General features: G+C 39.4%; 1 protein-coding gene across 1 annotated transcript in view; it reads left to right on the top strand.

The window, feature by feature from the left end:
* DMGDH (dimethylglycine dehydrogenase) overlaps positions 1–16,794 on the top strand; it is a 64,301-nt gene extending 47,507 nt beyond the window's left edge. Inside the window, exons 15-16 of the mRNA XM_059060659.2 lie at positions 9,366–9,500; positions 15,655–16,794. Coding sequence (XP_058916642.1) covers positions 9,366–9,500; positions 15,655–15,870 — 351 coding nt within the window. The 3' untranslated portion in view covers positions 15,871–16,794. The remainder of the gene's footprint in view (positions 1–9,365; positions 9,501–15,654) is intronic.
* Positions 16,795–17,445: the final 651 nt, after the last annotated feature.

Below are 17,445 nucleotides of genomic sequence, written 5' to 3'. Positions count from 1 at the left end.
CTGCATCTATTGAGATGATCATATGGTTTTTCTCCTTCAGTTTGTTGATATAGTGTATCACGTTGATTGATTTGCGTATATTGAAGAATCCTTGCATTCCTGGAATAAACCCCACTTGATCATGGTGTATGATCCTTTTAATATGCTATTGGATTCTGTTTGCTAGTATTTTGTTGAGGATTTTTGCATCTATGTTCATCAGTGATATTGGCCTATAGTTTTCTTTCTTTGTGATGTCTTTGTCTGGTTTTGGTATCAGGGTGATGGTGGCCTCATAGAATGAGTTTGGGAGTGTTCCTCCCTCTGCTATCTTTTGGAAGAGTTTGAGAAGGGTAGGTGTTAGCTCTTCTCTAAATGTTTGATAGAATTCGCCTATGAAGCCATCTGATCCTGGGCTTTTGTTTGTTGGAAGATTTTTAATCACAGTTTCAATTTCAGTGCTTGTGATTGGTCTGTTCATATTTTCTATTTCTTCCTGATTCAGTCTCGGCAGCCTTGTGCATTTCTAAGAATTTGTCCATTTCTTCCAGGTTGTCCATTTTATTGGCATACAGTTGCTTGTAGGAATCTCTAATAATCTTTTGTATTTCTGCAGTGTCAGTTGTTACATCTCCTTTTTCATTTGTAATTCTATTGATTTGAGTCTTCTCCCTTTTTTTCTTGATGAGTCTGGCTAATGGTTTATCAATTTTATTTATCTTCTCAAAGAACCAGCTTTTACTTTTATTGATCTTTGCTATTGTTTCCTTCATTTCTTTTTCATTTATTTCTGATCTGATCTTTATGATTTCTTTCCTTCTGCTAAATTTGGGTTTTTTTTGTTCTTCTTTCTCTAATTGCTTCAGGTGCAAAGTTAGGTTGTTTATTCGAGATGTTTCCTGTTTCTTAAGGTGTGATTGTATTGCTATAAACTTCCCTCTGAGAACTGCTTTTGCTGTATCCTATAGGTTTTGGGTCGTCATGTCTCCATTGTCATTTGTTTCTAGGTATTTTTTGATTTCCTCTTTGATCTCTTCAGTGATCACTTCGTTTTTAAGTAGTGTATTGTTTAGCCTCCATGTGTTTGTATTTTTTACAGATCTTTTCCTGTAATTGATATCTAGTCTCATAGCGTTGTGGTCGGAAAAGATACTTGATACGATTTCAATTTGCCAAGGCTTGATTTGTGACCCAAGATATGATCGATCCTGGAGAATGTTCCATGAGCACTTGAGAAAAATGTGTATTCTGTTGTTTTTGGATGGAATGTCCTATAAATATCAATTAAGTCCATCTTGTGTAATGTATCATTTAAAGCTTGTGTTTCCTTACTTATTTTCATTTTGGATGATCTGTCCATTGGTGAAAGTGGGGTGTTAAAGTCCCCTACTATGATTGTGTTACTTTTGATTTCCCCTTTTATGGCTGTTAGTATTTGCCTTATGTATTGAGGTGCTCCTATGTTGGGTGCATAAATATTTACAATTGTTATATCTTCTTCATGGATCCATCCCTTGATCATTACGTAGTGTCCTTCTTTGTCTCTTGTAATGGTTTTTATTTTAAAGTCTATTTTGTCTGATATGAGAATTGCTACTCCAGCTTTCTTCTGATTTCCATTTGCATGGAATATCTTTTTCCATCCCCTCACTTTCAGTCTGTATGTGTCCCTAGGTCTGAAGTGGGTCTCTTGTAGACAGCATATATATGGGTCTTGTTTTTGTATCCATTCAGCCAGTCTGTGTCTTTTGGTGGGAGCATTTAATCCATTTACATCTAAGGTAATTATCGATATGTATGTTCCTATTACCATTTACTTAATTGTTTTGGGTTGTTCTTGTAGGTCTTTTCCTTCTCTTGTGTTTCTTGCCTAGAGAAGTTCCTTTAGCATTTGTTGTAGAGCTGGTTTGGTGGTGCTGAACTCTCTCAGCTTTTGCTTGTCTGTAAAGGTTTTAATTTCTCCATCAAATCTGAATGAGATCCTTGCTGGGTAGAGTAATCTTGGTTGTAGGTTTTTTTCCTTCATCACTTTAAATATGTCCTGCCACTCCCTTCTGGCTTGTAGGGTTTCTGCTGAAAGATCAGATGTTAACCTTATGGGGATTCCCTTGTGTGTTATTTGTTGTTTTTCCCTTGCTGCTTTTAATATGTTTTCTTTGTATTTAATTTTTGACAGTTTGATTATTATTTGTCTTGGCATGTTTATCCTTGGGTTTATCCTGTATGGGACTCTCTGTGCTTCCTGGACTTGATTGACTATTTCCTTTCCTATATTAGGGAAGTTTTCAACTATAATCTCTTCAAATATTTTCTCAGTCCCTTTCTTTTTTTCTTCTTCTGGGACCCCTATTATTCGAATGTTGGTGTGTTTAATGTTGTCCCAGAAGTCTCTGAGACTCTCCTCAGTTCTTTTCATTCTTTTTTCTTTCTTCTGCTCTGCAGTAGTTATTTCCACTATTTTATCTTCCAGGTCACTTATCCGTCCTTCTGCCTCAGTTATTCTGCTATTGATCCCATCTAGAGTATTTTTCATTTCATTTATTGTGTTGCTCATCGTTGCTTGCTTCCTCTTTATTTCTTCTAGGTCCTTGTTAACTGTTTCTTGCAATTTGTCTATTCTATTTCCAAGATTTTGAATCATCTTTACTATCATTATTCTGAATTCTTTTTCAGGTAGACTGGCTATTACCTCTTCATTTGTTAGGTCTGGTGTGTTTTTATCTTGCTCCTTCATCTGCTGTGTGTTTTTCTGTCTTCTCATTTTGCTTATCTTACTGTGTTTGGGGTCTCCTTTTTGCAGGCTGCAGGTTCGTAGTTCCCGTTGTTTTTGGTGGCTGTCCCCAGTGGCTAGGGTTGGTTCAGTGGGTTGAGTAGGTTTCCTGTTTGGGGGTCTAGTGCCTCTGTTCTGGTGGATGAGGCTGGATCTTGTCTTTCTGGTGGGCAGGTCCATGTCTGGTGGTGTGTTTTGGGATGTTGGTAGCCTTATTATGATTTTAGGCAGCCTCTCTGTTAATGGGTGGGGCTGTAGACCTGTCTTGCTCTTTGTTGGGCATAGGGTGTCCAGCACTGTTCATTGCTGGTCCTTGAGTGAAGCTGAGTCTTGGTATTGAGATGGAGGTCTCTGGGAGATTTTCGCCGTTTGATATTGCGTGGAGCTGGGAGGTCTCTTGTGGACCAGTGTCCTGAGGTTGGTTCTCCCACCTCAGAGACACAGCCCTGACGCCTGGCTGGAGTGCCAAGAGCCTTTAATCCACACTGCTCAAAATAAAAGGGAGAAAAAATAGAAAGGAAAGAAAGGAAGGAAGGAGGGAGGGAGGGAAGGAAAAAAGGAAGGGAGGAAGGAAGAAAGGACGGGAGGAAGGAAGAAATGAAGGAAGGAAGAAAGGAAGGAAGGAAGGAGAGGAAGGAAGGGAGGAAGGATGAGAGGATGGAAGGGAGGAAGAAAGGATGGAAGGGAGGAAGGCAGGGAGGATGGAAGGAAGAAAGGAAGGAAGGAGGGAAGAAAGGAAGAAAGAAAGAAAGGGAGAAGACAAAATAAAGTAGGATAAAATATAGTTATTAAAATAAAAAATAATTATTAAGAAGAAAAATTTCTATAAAAAAATAAAGGGTCGGTCTAACCCTAGGACAAATGGTGCAAGCAAAGCTATACAGACAAAATCTCACACAGCAGCACACACATACACACTCACAAAAAGAAAAAGGGGGAAAATAATAGTATATCTTACTCCCAAAGTCCACCTCCTCAACTTGGGATATTTCGCTGTCTATTCAGGTTTTCCACAGATGCAGGGCACTTCAAGTTGATTGTGCAGCTTTAATCCGCTGCTTCTGAGGCTGCTGGGAGAGAACTCCCCCTCTCCTCTTTGTTCGCACAGCTCCCGGGGTTCAGCTTTGGACTTGGCCCCGCCTCTGCGTGTAGGTCGTCCGAGGGCGTCTGCCCTTCGCTCAGACAGGACGGGGTTAAAGGAGCAGCTGATTCGGGGGCTCTGGCACAGGCCGGGGGGAGGGAGGGGCACGGATGCGGGGCGAGCCCGCGGCGGCAGAGGCCGGCGTGACGCTGCACTGGCCTGAGGCGCGCCGCGCGTTCTCCCGGGGAAGCTGTCCCTGGATCCCGGGACCCTGGCAGTGGCTGGCTGCCTGGGCTCCCGGAAGGGGCGGTGTGGAGAGTGACCTGTGCTCGCACACAGGCTTCTTGGTGGCGGCAGCAGCAACCCTAGCGTCCCACATCCGTCTCTACTGTCCGTGCCGACAGCTGTGGCTCGCGCCCGTTTCTGGAGCTCCTTTACGCGGTGCGCTTAATCCCCTCTCCTCTCGCACCAGGAGACAAAGAGGCAAGAAAAAGTCTCTTGTCTTCGGCAGCTCCGCGCCCATCTCTGGAGCTCCTTTAAGCGGCGCGCTTAAACCCCTCTCCTCACGCACCAGGAAGCAAAGAGGGAAGAAAAGGTCTCTGGCCTCTTCGGCAGCTCCAGACTTCAACCGGACTCCCTCCCGGCCAGCCGTGGCGCACTAACCCCTTCCGGCTGTTTTCACTCTGCCAACTCCAGACCTTTCCCTGGGATCCGACTGAAGCCCGAGCCTCAGCTCCCAACACCCGCCCGCCCCGGCCAGTGAGCAGACAAGCCTCTCGGGCTCGTGAGTGCCGGTTGGCACCGATTCTCTGCGGGAATCTCTCCGCTTTGCCCTCTGCACCCCTGTGGCTGCGCTCTCCTCCTCGGTTCCGAAGCTTCCCCCTCCGCCACCCGCAGTCTCCGCCCGCGAAGGGGCTTCTAGTATGTGGTAATCTTTCCTCCTTCACGGCTCCCTCTCACTGGTGTAGGTCCCGTCCCTATTCTTTGTCTCTGTTTATTCTTTTTTCTTTTGCCCTACCCAGGTACGTGGGGAGTTTCTTGCCTTTTGGGAGGTCTGAGGTCTTCTGCCGGTGTTCGGTGGGTGTTCTATAGGAGAAGTTCCACGTGTAGATGAATTTCTGATGTATCTGTGAGGAGGAAGGTGATCTCTGCGTCTTACTCTTCCGCCATCTTCTCTACTCCATCCTGGCCTCATTTTAAATAAGGAACTTTTCAGGAATGTGTTGAGGGACAGTGGCAGAAATCTTATCACCCAGATTTTCATCTTTGCTCTGCCACTGACAGTAGTTGGTGACCACCGGGTCTCTCTGCAGCTCTCTTCAGGTCAGCAAACGTGGGAGCGTGATTCCACAACCAGTGCTATGCCTGGTCTCTAAAGGGGGCTTTCTTAGGACCCAGGATGTTACATTGATTTTCTTATGCCTTTGGAAACTTTTGACATTTAGATTAAAAGGATTTTGGCCAAAAATTCAATCAAACTGATGACTGCTTTGAATTTTCTGGTGGGTTTTGACCCTAAATATGGAACAGAAGAGGTCCAAAATTAGGTTTTTATCATTTCTCTCCTGGTCTGTAAGAGCCCACCACCCTGAGTTCGTATCAGAACCTTCCTTCCACTGCTGCTGTTGAATTCGTTTTAGCTACACATCTGAAAATTCTCCATTGCTCTGAGAATCCCAACCCCAGATATACTGGCTTAATTTATTTCATTTCCATGTGCTTTTTGATAATATGTGTGCTTTTAATAAAGCTAGTAAGAGATGAGGAGTTACAGTTCACTTAAAATCTACTTAATGTTTTCATCTATGTGGCTGTTATATTTAGGATGCATCACAGGTGGCTGCTTTAATGGCTCTTACTGCTTCTTAAAAATTAATAGATTAGAAATATAAGCCAAAACTATTTTAAGGTATAATCTCAGTGCCCCAGAAATGTATCTCAAAGACATTAACAACTATTTATATAGTTAATTTGGTAGTGACTCATTAAGAAATACATTTCTGTTCTCAGGTCATCCTGAAGGCACCAATTTTAATCACAGCACTTAACCTTCAGACACATTTTCCTCTCTCATTTATAAATAATAACTGTATGATAAAGTCTACAATCTTGGGAGGAAAGCCAAGCAAAATGAGAATGAAATGCTATCACGCCACTTTTAAATCTTCGCAAGACAGGCCCAAGGTTAGCTTGGGAAGGGAGTCAAGGGGCAGGTGTCACCTCTTATCTGTGTTTTAAGTATGTGTTCCTTACTTTTAATTAGGTTTTTGTTGTTGTTGTTTGAGTATTGTTTTCATTCATGTCTAAGAACGATATTGCTGACAAGATCACTTCCTAATCCAGGGATATACAGATACAGAGGTTAAATTTCATAATGTTAACCTTCAGGGTGTTTTCAAATCCTTTCACATAGTACAAAAATATTATTGTGTAGTGAATGTCATTCAAGATAGGTTAGGCTACCTAGAAATAATTTAATTAATTAATTTTTAAATTGAAGCATAGTTAATTTAGTGTTGTGTTAGTTTCAGGTGTACAGCAAAGTGATTCAGTTATACATATATATGTATTCTTTTTCAGATTCTTTTCTCATATAGGTTATTACAGAATACTAAGTAGAGTTCCCTGTGCTATACAGTAGGTTCTTGTAGTTTATCTATTTTATATATAGTAGTGTGTATACGTTACTCCCAAATTCCTAATTTATCCCTCCCTCCCCCCTTACCCTTTGGTAACCATAAACTCATTTTCTATGTCTGTGAGTCTGTTTCTGTTCTGTAAATAAGTTCATTTGTATCATTTTTTTTAGATTCCACATATGTGATATCATATATTTGTGTTTCAAAATAATTTAAAAGAAACATTCTTTAGAGTATTTACATCAGCTGTTCCTGCCAGTGATAGACTCCAGGAACAGCCATTTAAAAAATGCATATGGGCTTTGGTGGCACAGTGGTTGAGAATCCGCCTGCCGATGCAGCGGACACGGGTTCGTGCCCTGGTCCGGGAAGATCCCACATGCTGCGGAGCGGCTGGGCCCATGAGCCATGGCCGCTGAGCCTGTGCGTCCGGAGCCTGTGCTCCGCAACGGGAGAGGCCACGGCAGTGAGAGGCCCGCGTACCGAAAAAAAAAAAAAAAAAAACCTAAAAAATGCGTATGGATAAAATCTAAAGGTGCTGACTTACATAACCGAGCCTCAGGAAAGACCCTTAACTTTGTTGGGCCTTCTCTTCATAAGCTGGGGATAAAATGATCTGTCTTATAGGAATCTTAATGAGGATTAAATGAGCTCATGACTGTAAAGCCGTCAGCATAGTGTCTGGCACATAGCAAGTGCCTAATAAATTGTAAATATTATTAATATTACTTATTTACTACTTTAATTTTTGAATTAAATTAACTTAAATTAATAATGAATTAAATTATTTTTTGAATTTTTTACTATAACTTTTCTCTTTTAAAGGAAGTTTTCTGGGGTGACCATCTTTCCTATTTCTTATGATTAACTGGTACCTTATGTTCCTGCTTAGACTTTGGTAAAATTATGAATTTGGCAGAGTTAGACTCCCCTTCCGGCACTTCTTATTCCCCCCATCCCCATGGCATCCACCCCAGCAGTTTTCGTCCAGCACCCCCCAGAGTCCCCATTTCTGAAAGATTTGGATGCAGTTAGCTTTCACCACAGTCCCTCTGAAGGTGTGGCAGATATTGGCTTAAGAGGCTCAGTGAAGGCAGCTCAAAGTAGATGAAAAGAATGGGCCTGGGACTTCTGAGATCTTGGTTGAGTGTCTTTGGCTAAATTAACTCACTTCTTTTAGACCCCAAATCCACCATCTATGGATTGTTGGGAAGATCGACTTAAAAGCGCAAGGACTTTTGGAGAAGGGTATGCAGACAGTAGTTATCATGAAGCCTCATCTTTCAAACTCAGTTCAAGCTGCTTCCTCTATAAAACTTGCTGACAGAATGCTGCTCCAGCCCCCCTCTCACCCTAGATAGAACTGATCGTACGCCTTCTTGAGCTCCCACTGTACATGCCCCTATCATAGCAACCGTTTGTTTGCATTTCTGCCTTAGACATGCATTAGACATTTTTTTTTAAATTACCAAAATGTTGTGATTTTCACACTCTCATAAAACACACAGAAGCAACAGTGAATCATGTTTCAAATTGGTATAGCTGATTTGTATACTATCGCTGTCATATTCTACCATGTTTCCAGTAATCGCAGATCATTCTTTTTTCCTCTGATATGTGAAAACATTGAGGAGAAAAAATAATTTCAGCGCTGGGCATATTGTGATGTGGAAGGAAGGAGTCACATCTCCTCAGGGACCTCCCAGAGGCTACAAGACCCTATTGTATTTAGCTCTGAATATCCTGTATCTAGTATCTGATGCATAGCAGGGGCATAACAACAGCTGAGTAAATAATTGAAAGAAAATTCTTTAATAGGGACTCAGGAGGACTCCAAACCTTCAAAATCTAAATGAATCTCTATCAGCAAAGATTCAGATTTCATAATAGGAGGTGAGGAAGCTATTCAGGATCTCCCAGCACTCCACAAGACACACTATATAGTGCTTGGCCACTCCACGATTGTGTGCTTTTCCACACAATAAAGTGTTTTTTTTTTTTCATTGCAATCATTGGCTTCCTATTTAGACAAGAACACTAAAAAGCATCCCTTGTCATCATGTATCCATGATAGCAAGTCTTCTTTTAAAAATATACCAAGATAGCAAAAAAATTTTGTTGTAGCATTCTTTCTGTATTTATATAAACATATTTTAACTATAATGAACTTCGGTTTGTTATGACTTGTGTTACCATGAATTTATCCTACATAAGAACTCAAATGAATCAACCTCTTCCTGTGTTTGTTGTTTTGTTTTCCCCAAAAGGAAAAAAAAAAGGTTGAAAAGAGCAGCATTACAGAATAAGCTCTTTGATCAAAATGTCCGTGTTTGACTAATTTTGTAACCCAGGGCCCAGCACGATGCCTCGCATACAGTAGTGTCTCAGTAAATTTCTAGAATGAACTAACGGTGCAACCCAGTAGGTTAATGCATTCCGGGGACCATTATTCTGAAGAAGGAAAAAATGTAGTCATTTTGGAGTCGCTTTGGCATCACATTTCAAAAAAGTGAATTTCCTTCTTAGGAAAGGCTTACTTTAGGTAGAAACTGAGTCGCGCCTTGCTCACTGCCCACCAGTCCCACTGTCCAGAACCAGTAGATACAAGTGTCCCTTTCATAACCCACCATCTCAATATCATGCCTTACATTTTTCTGCCTAGGTAGTTGTGGTAAAATTGTTATCACAAGTTATTACCCTTAGCCTAACCTCTTCTAAAAGAATAGGTGTCATTCAGGGACTAAGAAATATTTGTCTAGACGTTTGATCCAAACTGTATTTTTATTTAATGTGTAATTGGCAAGAAAATAGCAAAGACAAATTTAAATGCTTGCATCTCTAACCTTGTCACAGTGTCTGAGTATTCATTCATCATCATTATCTTGGATTCCTGCAGCCAGCAGACTTCATAGGAAAGCAAGCACTGAAACAGATTAAAGCCAAGGGGCTGAAACGGAGACTGGTCTGCCTCACCTTGGCAACGGACGACGTTGATCCGGAGGGAAATGAAAGCATCTGGTATGATGGCAAGGTGAGTGCTGAGGACCCATAGCGAGGGGCTACTGCAGTGTTTCTGCAGCAGAAACTCCTTGTCTCTGTTTCCGTTTACAGTTTTTTGCTAGTTATATATCTATTGGTGAGATGACACTCTTTTGAATTTTGAAGTGACATTCAAGAAACAGAAATTACTTAACTGAAAGGAAAATGAAATGCTGCTCATTTTGGAAAACATAATATTCTATATGGTTTAATGAAAGAAAATAAACTGCAGGACTTGAAATACATTGGACAATGAGGAAGGTATGATTTAGAAGGTAAAATGACTTCTTGGCTCACCACATCTGTATCTGTGAATGCAAGAGAGAGATTTTATAAAGAATTTAGTATTCTGACTTAGCTTCTCAGGGATCTTTCAGGAGGAAGCAATTTGTACCTTAGCACATTAACAGAAAACAATTTCCAAATGAAAGCATCTATGACAAGAGAGGGTTAAACCTTAGTAAATAAAGGGAAAAGTGGAAATCCTTTGGTTCTTCTGGAGGAGTAAGACTACCTTCTTCTTCCTTTGGGATGCTACGTTTCACTGTCTCTCTTGGTCTTCAGTAAAGCCAGAGAGTTAAATAACCTACCAATAGAATTTCACTTCCTCCACTTTTTATGACTATTTGTAAAACCCAATTTGGCTCAATGTTTTGCTGTGTTTTGGCTGGTGTTATCAGGCAGGGGTTATCAGGCAGGGACACTCAGCTTAGACCATGTGGCGACCACAGGGCCTTCAAGACTCATCTAAACATCTGCTCTGTATTGAGCAGGTTCTGCTTGGTCAACACCCAAATACTCAGAGATTCTATTCCCAGGTTGTTGGGTTTTTTTCTTACGCACTACAGCCTACTTAATACTTGTTTTCATTTTCCCATCTCTTCGGTGACAAAACGGGCACTGGAGGAAGGGAGAGCCAGTGGTGTCAATCTCAGCCTTTGGATTGCTAAAGATATGGCCATTTGGGCTGAGGCAGGGGTCAGTTTGACATGGAAATAACATCTACAGAGTTCCTACTAGTGCTGGATATTTTTATGTACTCACATTTACTTTTTAAAAAATATTTATTTATTTTTTTGTCTGCATTGGGTCTTAGCTGCGACATGCGGGCTCTTCGTTGTGGCACGCAGGATCTTTCATTGCAGCGCTCAGGCTTCTCTGTAGTTGTGGTGCGCAGGCTCCAGGGCACATGTGCTCTGTAGTTGTGGCACGCAGGCGCCAGGGCCCGTGGGCTCTGTAGTTTGCAGCATGTGGGCTCTCTCCTTGAGGTGCGTGAGCTCAGTAGTTGTGGTGCACGGGCTTTGTTGCCCCATGGCATGTGGCATCTTAGTTCCCTGAACAGGGATTGAACACACGTCCCCTGCATTGGAAGGTGGATTCTTTACCACTAGACCACCAGGGAAGTCCCTCTCTCATTTACTTTTACAACACCCCTCCCAGATATGTATGATCATTCCCATTTAAAGATGAGGCTTTGGGGCTCAGAGAGATTAAGTAACTTGCTTGAGGTTACACAGCTATGACATGTGATTGACAAAGTTGATTTCTGACCCAGGTACAGTTGGACTTTGAATTTTTATCCTTTCTTCTAAACCATGCTGAATACCCTTATTTGCTCTCTTCTTTGTCTCTGATGGCCCACTGTATTCTCCTAGGCACTTCATTATATAACCACAGTTCTTGCACATCTGAGTAACAGGTGGATGTTATAGTTTTAGATTCTATGAAGCCAATAGATCTTTTCTCAGATCTGAAGCTCTTTCTCAAATGCCTCACCTTTAATTGTGTTGTTTGCTCTTCTGTTTGAACCGTTCCTACTCTTATCTCCCGGTCTCCACTTCCTGTTTCTGTTCTAGATCTCTGGTTCAGCCCTCTTTTCTTAATATGTTCTTTCTCTGATTTAAGATTTGCTCACAATTTCCACTGATAACCACCTCTGCCATTAACTAACTGTTGGAGCCTCTCTGGGTCTCAGTGTTCTCACCTACAAAATGAAGCCACTGAGTGAAATAATGTCGAAGGTTCTTTCCACCTCTAATTAATTTTTCCCTGGTTGTTACACTTCCCTCACCTCATCTTTTTGTTCTACATTTTTCACTCTATTCTCATCCAACTATGTCAGTCTTCCTAATACAGTCTGCACTCATACTTCTACTGTCTGTTTTACTTGGCCATGGAATGAACGAGAAGCTCTGTCATAACATTCTGTATGCAACCTCACATCCACCATGATCAACTGACAGATTTTTAGTCATCTTAAATGTGACCATACCCAAGTTAAAAAACTGGAAACCTGTACCTTAAACTTATACGATGTTATATGTCAATTGTATCTCAACAAAGCTGGAAAAAAAGAACCCTGGAAACCCAAGCTCCATATTTTTTTATTGAAGTATAATTGCTTTACAGTGTTGTGTTAGTTTCTGCTATACAATGAAGTGAATCAGCTATATGTATACATATATCCCCTCCAAGTTCCATTTTAAAATTTTATTCCCTTTTGCCTCATTTGTGCACTGAGTTTACACATTATAGTTTTCATCTTTCCTATACGTGCCATCTGTTTATAGAGCTGCTAATGCAATTGTAATTTTAGTTATTAGTAATATTTCTCTTAAATTTCCTGATATCAGCTTGTCTGCTCTTGGATGCTTAGTAGGATCATCATTTTATCATGCAGATGACACTCTTTGATCTTCCTTATCTCTAGAATGATATGAAATAAATTTTTTAAAATTTCCTGACTTTGGACTTGTTCTACCTTTTATATTTGGCATTCTATTCATGCAGATATTTTCAATGCTAGCAATAGGGTACATGTTAATTTATTCAACAGAACTGAGTTCTAGTACGTGACAGCAATATTCTAGGCACTAAGGATGCAGCAGTGAACAAAACAGACAAGAATCTCTGCCCCTATGGGAGCTTATATTCCAGGAGAGGGAGAGATAAACAATGAACATAAAATAAATAGCATGTCAGAGGGCAATGAATACTCTGGGGAAAAGTAAAGTCTAATTGGGAGATGGGCAGTGCTAGAGGGAGGGATTATGATTTTAAGTAAGGCTTTATATTAAAAAATCAAGGCATAAGTGTGGGCATGAGAGGGGCTTTAATTAGTTGTAAAAGCAGCTTTGCTGGGAAGTAAGTTTTGAAGAAAAGGTTTTAGAGGAAGGAAGTTTGAAGAGTTTAGAAAGTCTTCTTTTTCATTATTAATAAACTAAAACACACAGGGACAGCCAAAGAAACATAATATATCATCCAATTTAAATTATGTTGCCTCTTTCAAAGGTTATTTACCATGTTATTTTCTCTAAGTCTGTTACAGGCATCTTTAAGTCTCATAATTAAGAGAAGAATGAGACAAGGCTAAAAATAAGTGAGGATTGTTTACATTGGAAAAAAGAAGGCTGACGTTTGATTTCACGAAGAATATGAGAATCTACTAGGCAAAGGGTGAGGGTGGTTTGTTCTTGTGATTCACTGAACAAAACGAAGCAATGGATTTAATTGAATCTGGAAGATTTTAAGGTAGAATGATATAGAATTTATGCCAGGGAAAACCTTTCCCTGGAGACTTAGTAATAAGATAAAAGGAAAGACCAGTTTTCTAAAATACTTTGGACTACCAACCCCTGGATTAGAGAGAAATTAAAGGATAAATGAAAGTAATCGAGCAGAAAGCAAAGCATTCAATAAATATTTTAAGACTAGCACTCACAAAATAAACATGCTATTTCTTTTAAGTTACTAATGCAGAAATAACTGCAAGAAGAATCACTGCTGGGATCTTAAGAGATGGGAAGGCCCAAGGAGATGGGGCAGGCACGCAGTCTCTGAAGAGTGATTGTGGGTTTTTTATCCAGTGAGTTAGGGGTTTGACCAAGAGATTCGTTCAGGATTCTTCCTGTTTTCTTAAGATGCCCAAGAAAACCAGATTAACTTTCCCAGAGCTCCAAACACTCTAAAATCTCTGTTTTAGAGACTCAGAAGTGAAACCAAAGTTACCAAGAAGGTCTTTCAAAAAAGAAATGATTAAAACTCCAGCCACACTGACCCAAATCCCAGTTTTATATCACGGAAATATGATCTAGAGGAGAAAAGCCATTTTGAAACATGTGTGTTATCTCAGCAATACCTTGGCAGTTAATAATCTGCCAGAGAGAAACTTGTACTAATGAATGCATTCACTTTTTTTAAATCACCATAACAAGTTCAGAAATTATATGGAGAGCTTCTGATTTGGGGTTTCAACAAGATAACTAAAAACTGGGGCTACAGTGATAGGAGTCTGTACTTAATGTCATAAATGCCTAAGAGACTAGAAATGCTATAATATGACTGTTGACTATCGTGAGCCCTTTGCTGAGGCAGCTGAAATATCACCAGGCTGATTCATGTCCATGGATGTTTTTGAGCACCAGCTATAAGCAGCCGCTGTGCTAGACAGTAAGGCTGTAAGGATTAATGCGATGTTGCGTAGCCAGGAGAAGCCGTTTTAAGTCGGGCTATGTATCATTTTGCTTTTGTTGTCTTCTTTTTACTTTTTAAAAATGTGTTTACATATATACAATGGAATATTACTCAGCCATAAAAATAAACAAAATTGAGTTATTTGTAGTGAGGTGGATGGACCTAGAGTCTGCCATACAGAGTGAAGTAAGTCAGAAAGAGAAAAATAAATACAGTATGCTAACACATATATATGGAATCAAAAAAAAATGGTTCTGAAGAACCTAGGGGCAGGACAGGAATAAAGATACAGATGTAGAGAATGGACTTGAGGACATGGGGAGGGGGAAGTGTAAGCTGGGACAAAGTGAGTGAGTGGCATGGACATATATACACTACCAAATGTAAAATAGACAGCTAGTGGGAAGCAGCCGCAGAGCACAGGGAGATCATGTGACCACCTAGAGGGGTGGGGTAGGGAGGGTGGGAGGGAGACGCAGAGGGAGGAGATATGGGGATATATGTATATGTATAGCTGATGCACTTTGTTATAAAGCAGAAACTAAAACACCATTGTAAAGCAATTATACTCCAAAAAGGATGTTAGAAAAAGTGGTGTTTAAACCAGTATTGTAATTTTTTTACATTTTTCTTTTTTTCCTTTTCTTGCATCTTTTCCTTCAGATAAGAGGAGTTGTGGAAACCAGATCTAATCTTCTAATCAGGATTGTTATATAGATTTTTTTTGGTAGCATAAAATTATTGTTTTCATCTAAATTTTGATTCCTTGTTCAGTATTTTTCTCTGGTTTGCCATCCCAAGTTATCCTATTTCATCCTTGTTAATTTTGATCATTCACACCAAACTCCACGTCTCCACTCATGTTGGAAAGTTTTATCCCCATTCTCTACCCACCTAACTCCACCTACCTTCAGAATGTAGAACAAATCCTGGCTCACTTATGTTGCCTACCTTGGCTTCCTGGTTATTGTTTCTCGTGTCTGTATGTTAATTCCTCAACTAGGCAGGAAGCTCATGAGGGTAGGAACCAGACCTCTACTCATTCTCCAGAATGTCTAGCAAAATGTTTTGTACATGGTAGAGCTAGAGAGGGTAAAGTTAACATTTATTTAAGTGCCTAGCAATTACCAGGAATTGTTTAATCTGTATATATTCATATAGAAGATTCACTTCACATTGACTATTGACATATTAATAGAGTTTAGTTCAGCACTATTCTGGCAGGCCATTTTCTAAATGCCAGCAGGAACAGTTGACTAGATTTGCATTTGGATTTTTAGATTTTTCTCCTTTGTATCAATTATTGCCATGCTAGTTTGATGGAAGAGAATTTTTTAAAGTTCAAAATGAAAATATTTGATTCTTCTTCCTATCAGATCTCTTGGCATGAAACTGAGCAAAATAGTGCTAGGTATTAAGAAACTAGATGTAATTATTTAAAACTGAGGAATTTCAGAGCAACATGGATGTGTATTTTGAGAATTGTTTTTCATAAGTTTTAAACGTTCATTAAGCTTCTCAAAAAAGTGAAGTTTTCCTCCTAGTGTTATCCTCACAGACAACATATCATAAAACTCTGTAAGTTGAATGTATCTTTTGAGAATTTTCATCTAAAGAGGAAGCACACAAAGCTGTGACCAAGATGCTGAGGATTGTAGGGTCTTATTTTTCAGGTGGTTGGCAACACAACCTCCGGAAGCTACAGTTACAGCATCCAGAAGAGTCTGGCTTTTGCGTACGTCCCTGTAGAGCTAAGTAAAGTGGGACAACAAGTGGAAGTTGAACTATTAGGCAAAAATTACTCAGCAACTGTCATACAAGAACCCTTGGTGTTGACGGAACCAATCAGAAACCAGCTTCAGAAAAAAGGTGGAAAGGACAAAATTTGAAAAGACTTTGAGCAGGCAACTGAATTACGGTTGCTATGTGATTGTACTGAAGATTATAACTGATTTGCTGAGGAATAGGGGAAACCAAAAATTTATTTCAAAATCATCAGAATCTTAAAACTGTTCTCATTTTCTAAGCAAGATAGGATAATGGATGAGTGATTTACATTGTTGTTTCAGATGAAGAAATTTGAAGCTAATGTTTTTACTATTCTATATTGTTGTTTATGAAACTCAGAAAAACATTTAAGTGTTTGCTAACATACAATCATTATTACAACTGAAGTAGAAAACATTATATAATTTTAGAAACATTTGTATCTGGTTCTTGTTAGCTGAAAACAAATTATGTTTTACATAAAGACAGAAGCAGTATTGTTGATGGATTTACTTCATTGAAAACTACTAGTTGAATAAGGGATCATTTTAATTTTTCATAATATATCTAGGAAAAAAACAGTAAAATTTAATATTGGTATATGTAACATTTTTATTCAATTCCTTGAAATATTTACCTTCTTATTGACTTCCCCGAAAGCAGTTTTATGGGAAGTCATTATTATCCTTTCAAAGGTGGTTTTAGAAAAGAAATTGCAAAAAAGAACAGTCTTCTAAAGGAAACGGTACTTGTAAACCTTCTGAAATGAAGCCAAAACATAAATTGTGCCAGTACAAACACAGTCTGAATACTGAACACCTCTCTTTGGAAAAGAATTAATGCAAGTTGACATCACATTGTGCCGTTCTGAATATCATTTCACAAGCATTTGACAGAGCAGGTCAAACAAGAGCTTTAAGAGCTGACAGGATTGCCCTTAACATTGTGTACAGCAAGAAAAAAAAGCCATTTAGAAATAATTCTTTGATGTACCTCTTGAAATTATTTGGATTTAGTTGACAGAATAAATCAAATTTTTCATAAAAGGTAGTTTGTCATTTATCATTTGTTCTACACACACACTTGCTGCCTAGGAAAAGTTCAGTAAATATGTATTAAAGAAGCTGAATGTGAAGCATAATAAGATTCTATAGTTAGATTAGATTTTAAAATAATTTCTTAACTTTTAAGTTTTGAAAACATGCCAAATTTACATGTAAATGTTTAATAAAAGTAATCATTTATCGAACTCTTCAAGATGCCATTCATTTATCTTTGGTATATCCTCTTACATAAGAAATGAAGGAATTCTTTTTGGTAACTAACATTTGCTAATTATTAAGAATATTATCCAGACTCTCTCTCCCAGTTCTGGTATAGGGTATAGGTGCTTTTCATTCTCTGCCTCTCTGTAGCCCAATTGTTAATTGTGTTAAAATTAATGAAAGAATTGAGAAAATATAATGCTACATCAGCGGCACAATTTATTAATTACCTAAGTTGTAACTTTTCAGTAACTAGTTACTGGAAAATTATTTACATAAAATATTATTATAGCAGAGTCTAATCAAAGGAACAGTACTCAAAATTTGTGAAGAAGGCAATTGACTACGCAAACAAAAACAAAATCTAGGGCTTCCCTGGTGGCGCCGTGGTTGAGAGTCCGCCTGCCGCTGCAGGGGACACGGGTTCGTGCC

Source organism: Kogia breviceps, chromosome 4 (assembly GCF_026419965.1).
Source record: "Kogia breviceps isolate mKogBre1 chromosome 4, mKogBre1 haplotype 1, whole genome shotgun sequence".
Classification (NCBI taxonomy): Eukaryota; Metazoa; Chordata; class Mammalia; order Artiodactyla; family Physeteridae; genus Kogia; species Kogia breviceps.
Note: the sequence above shows the minus strand (reverse complement) of the source record. Positions and strands in the feature narration are given on the sequence as shown.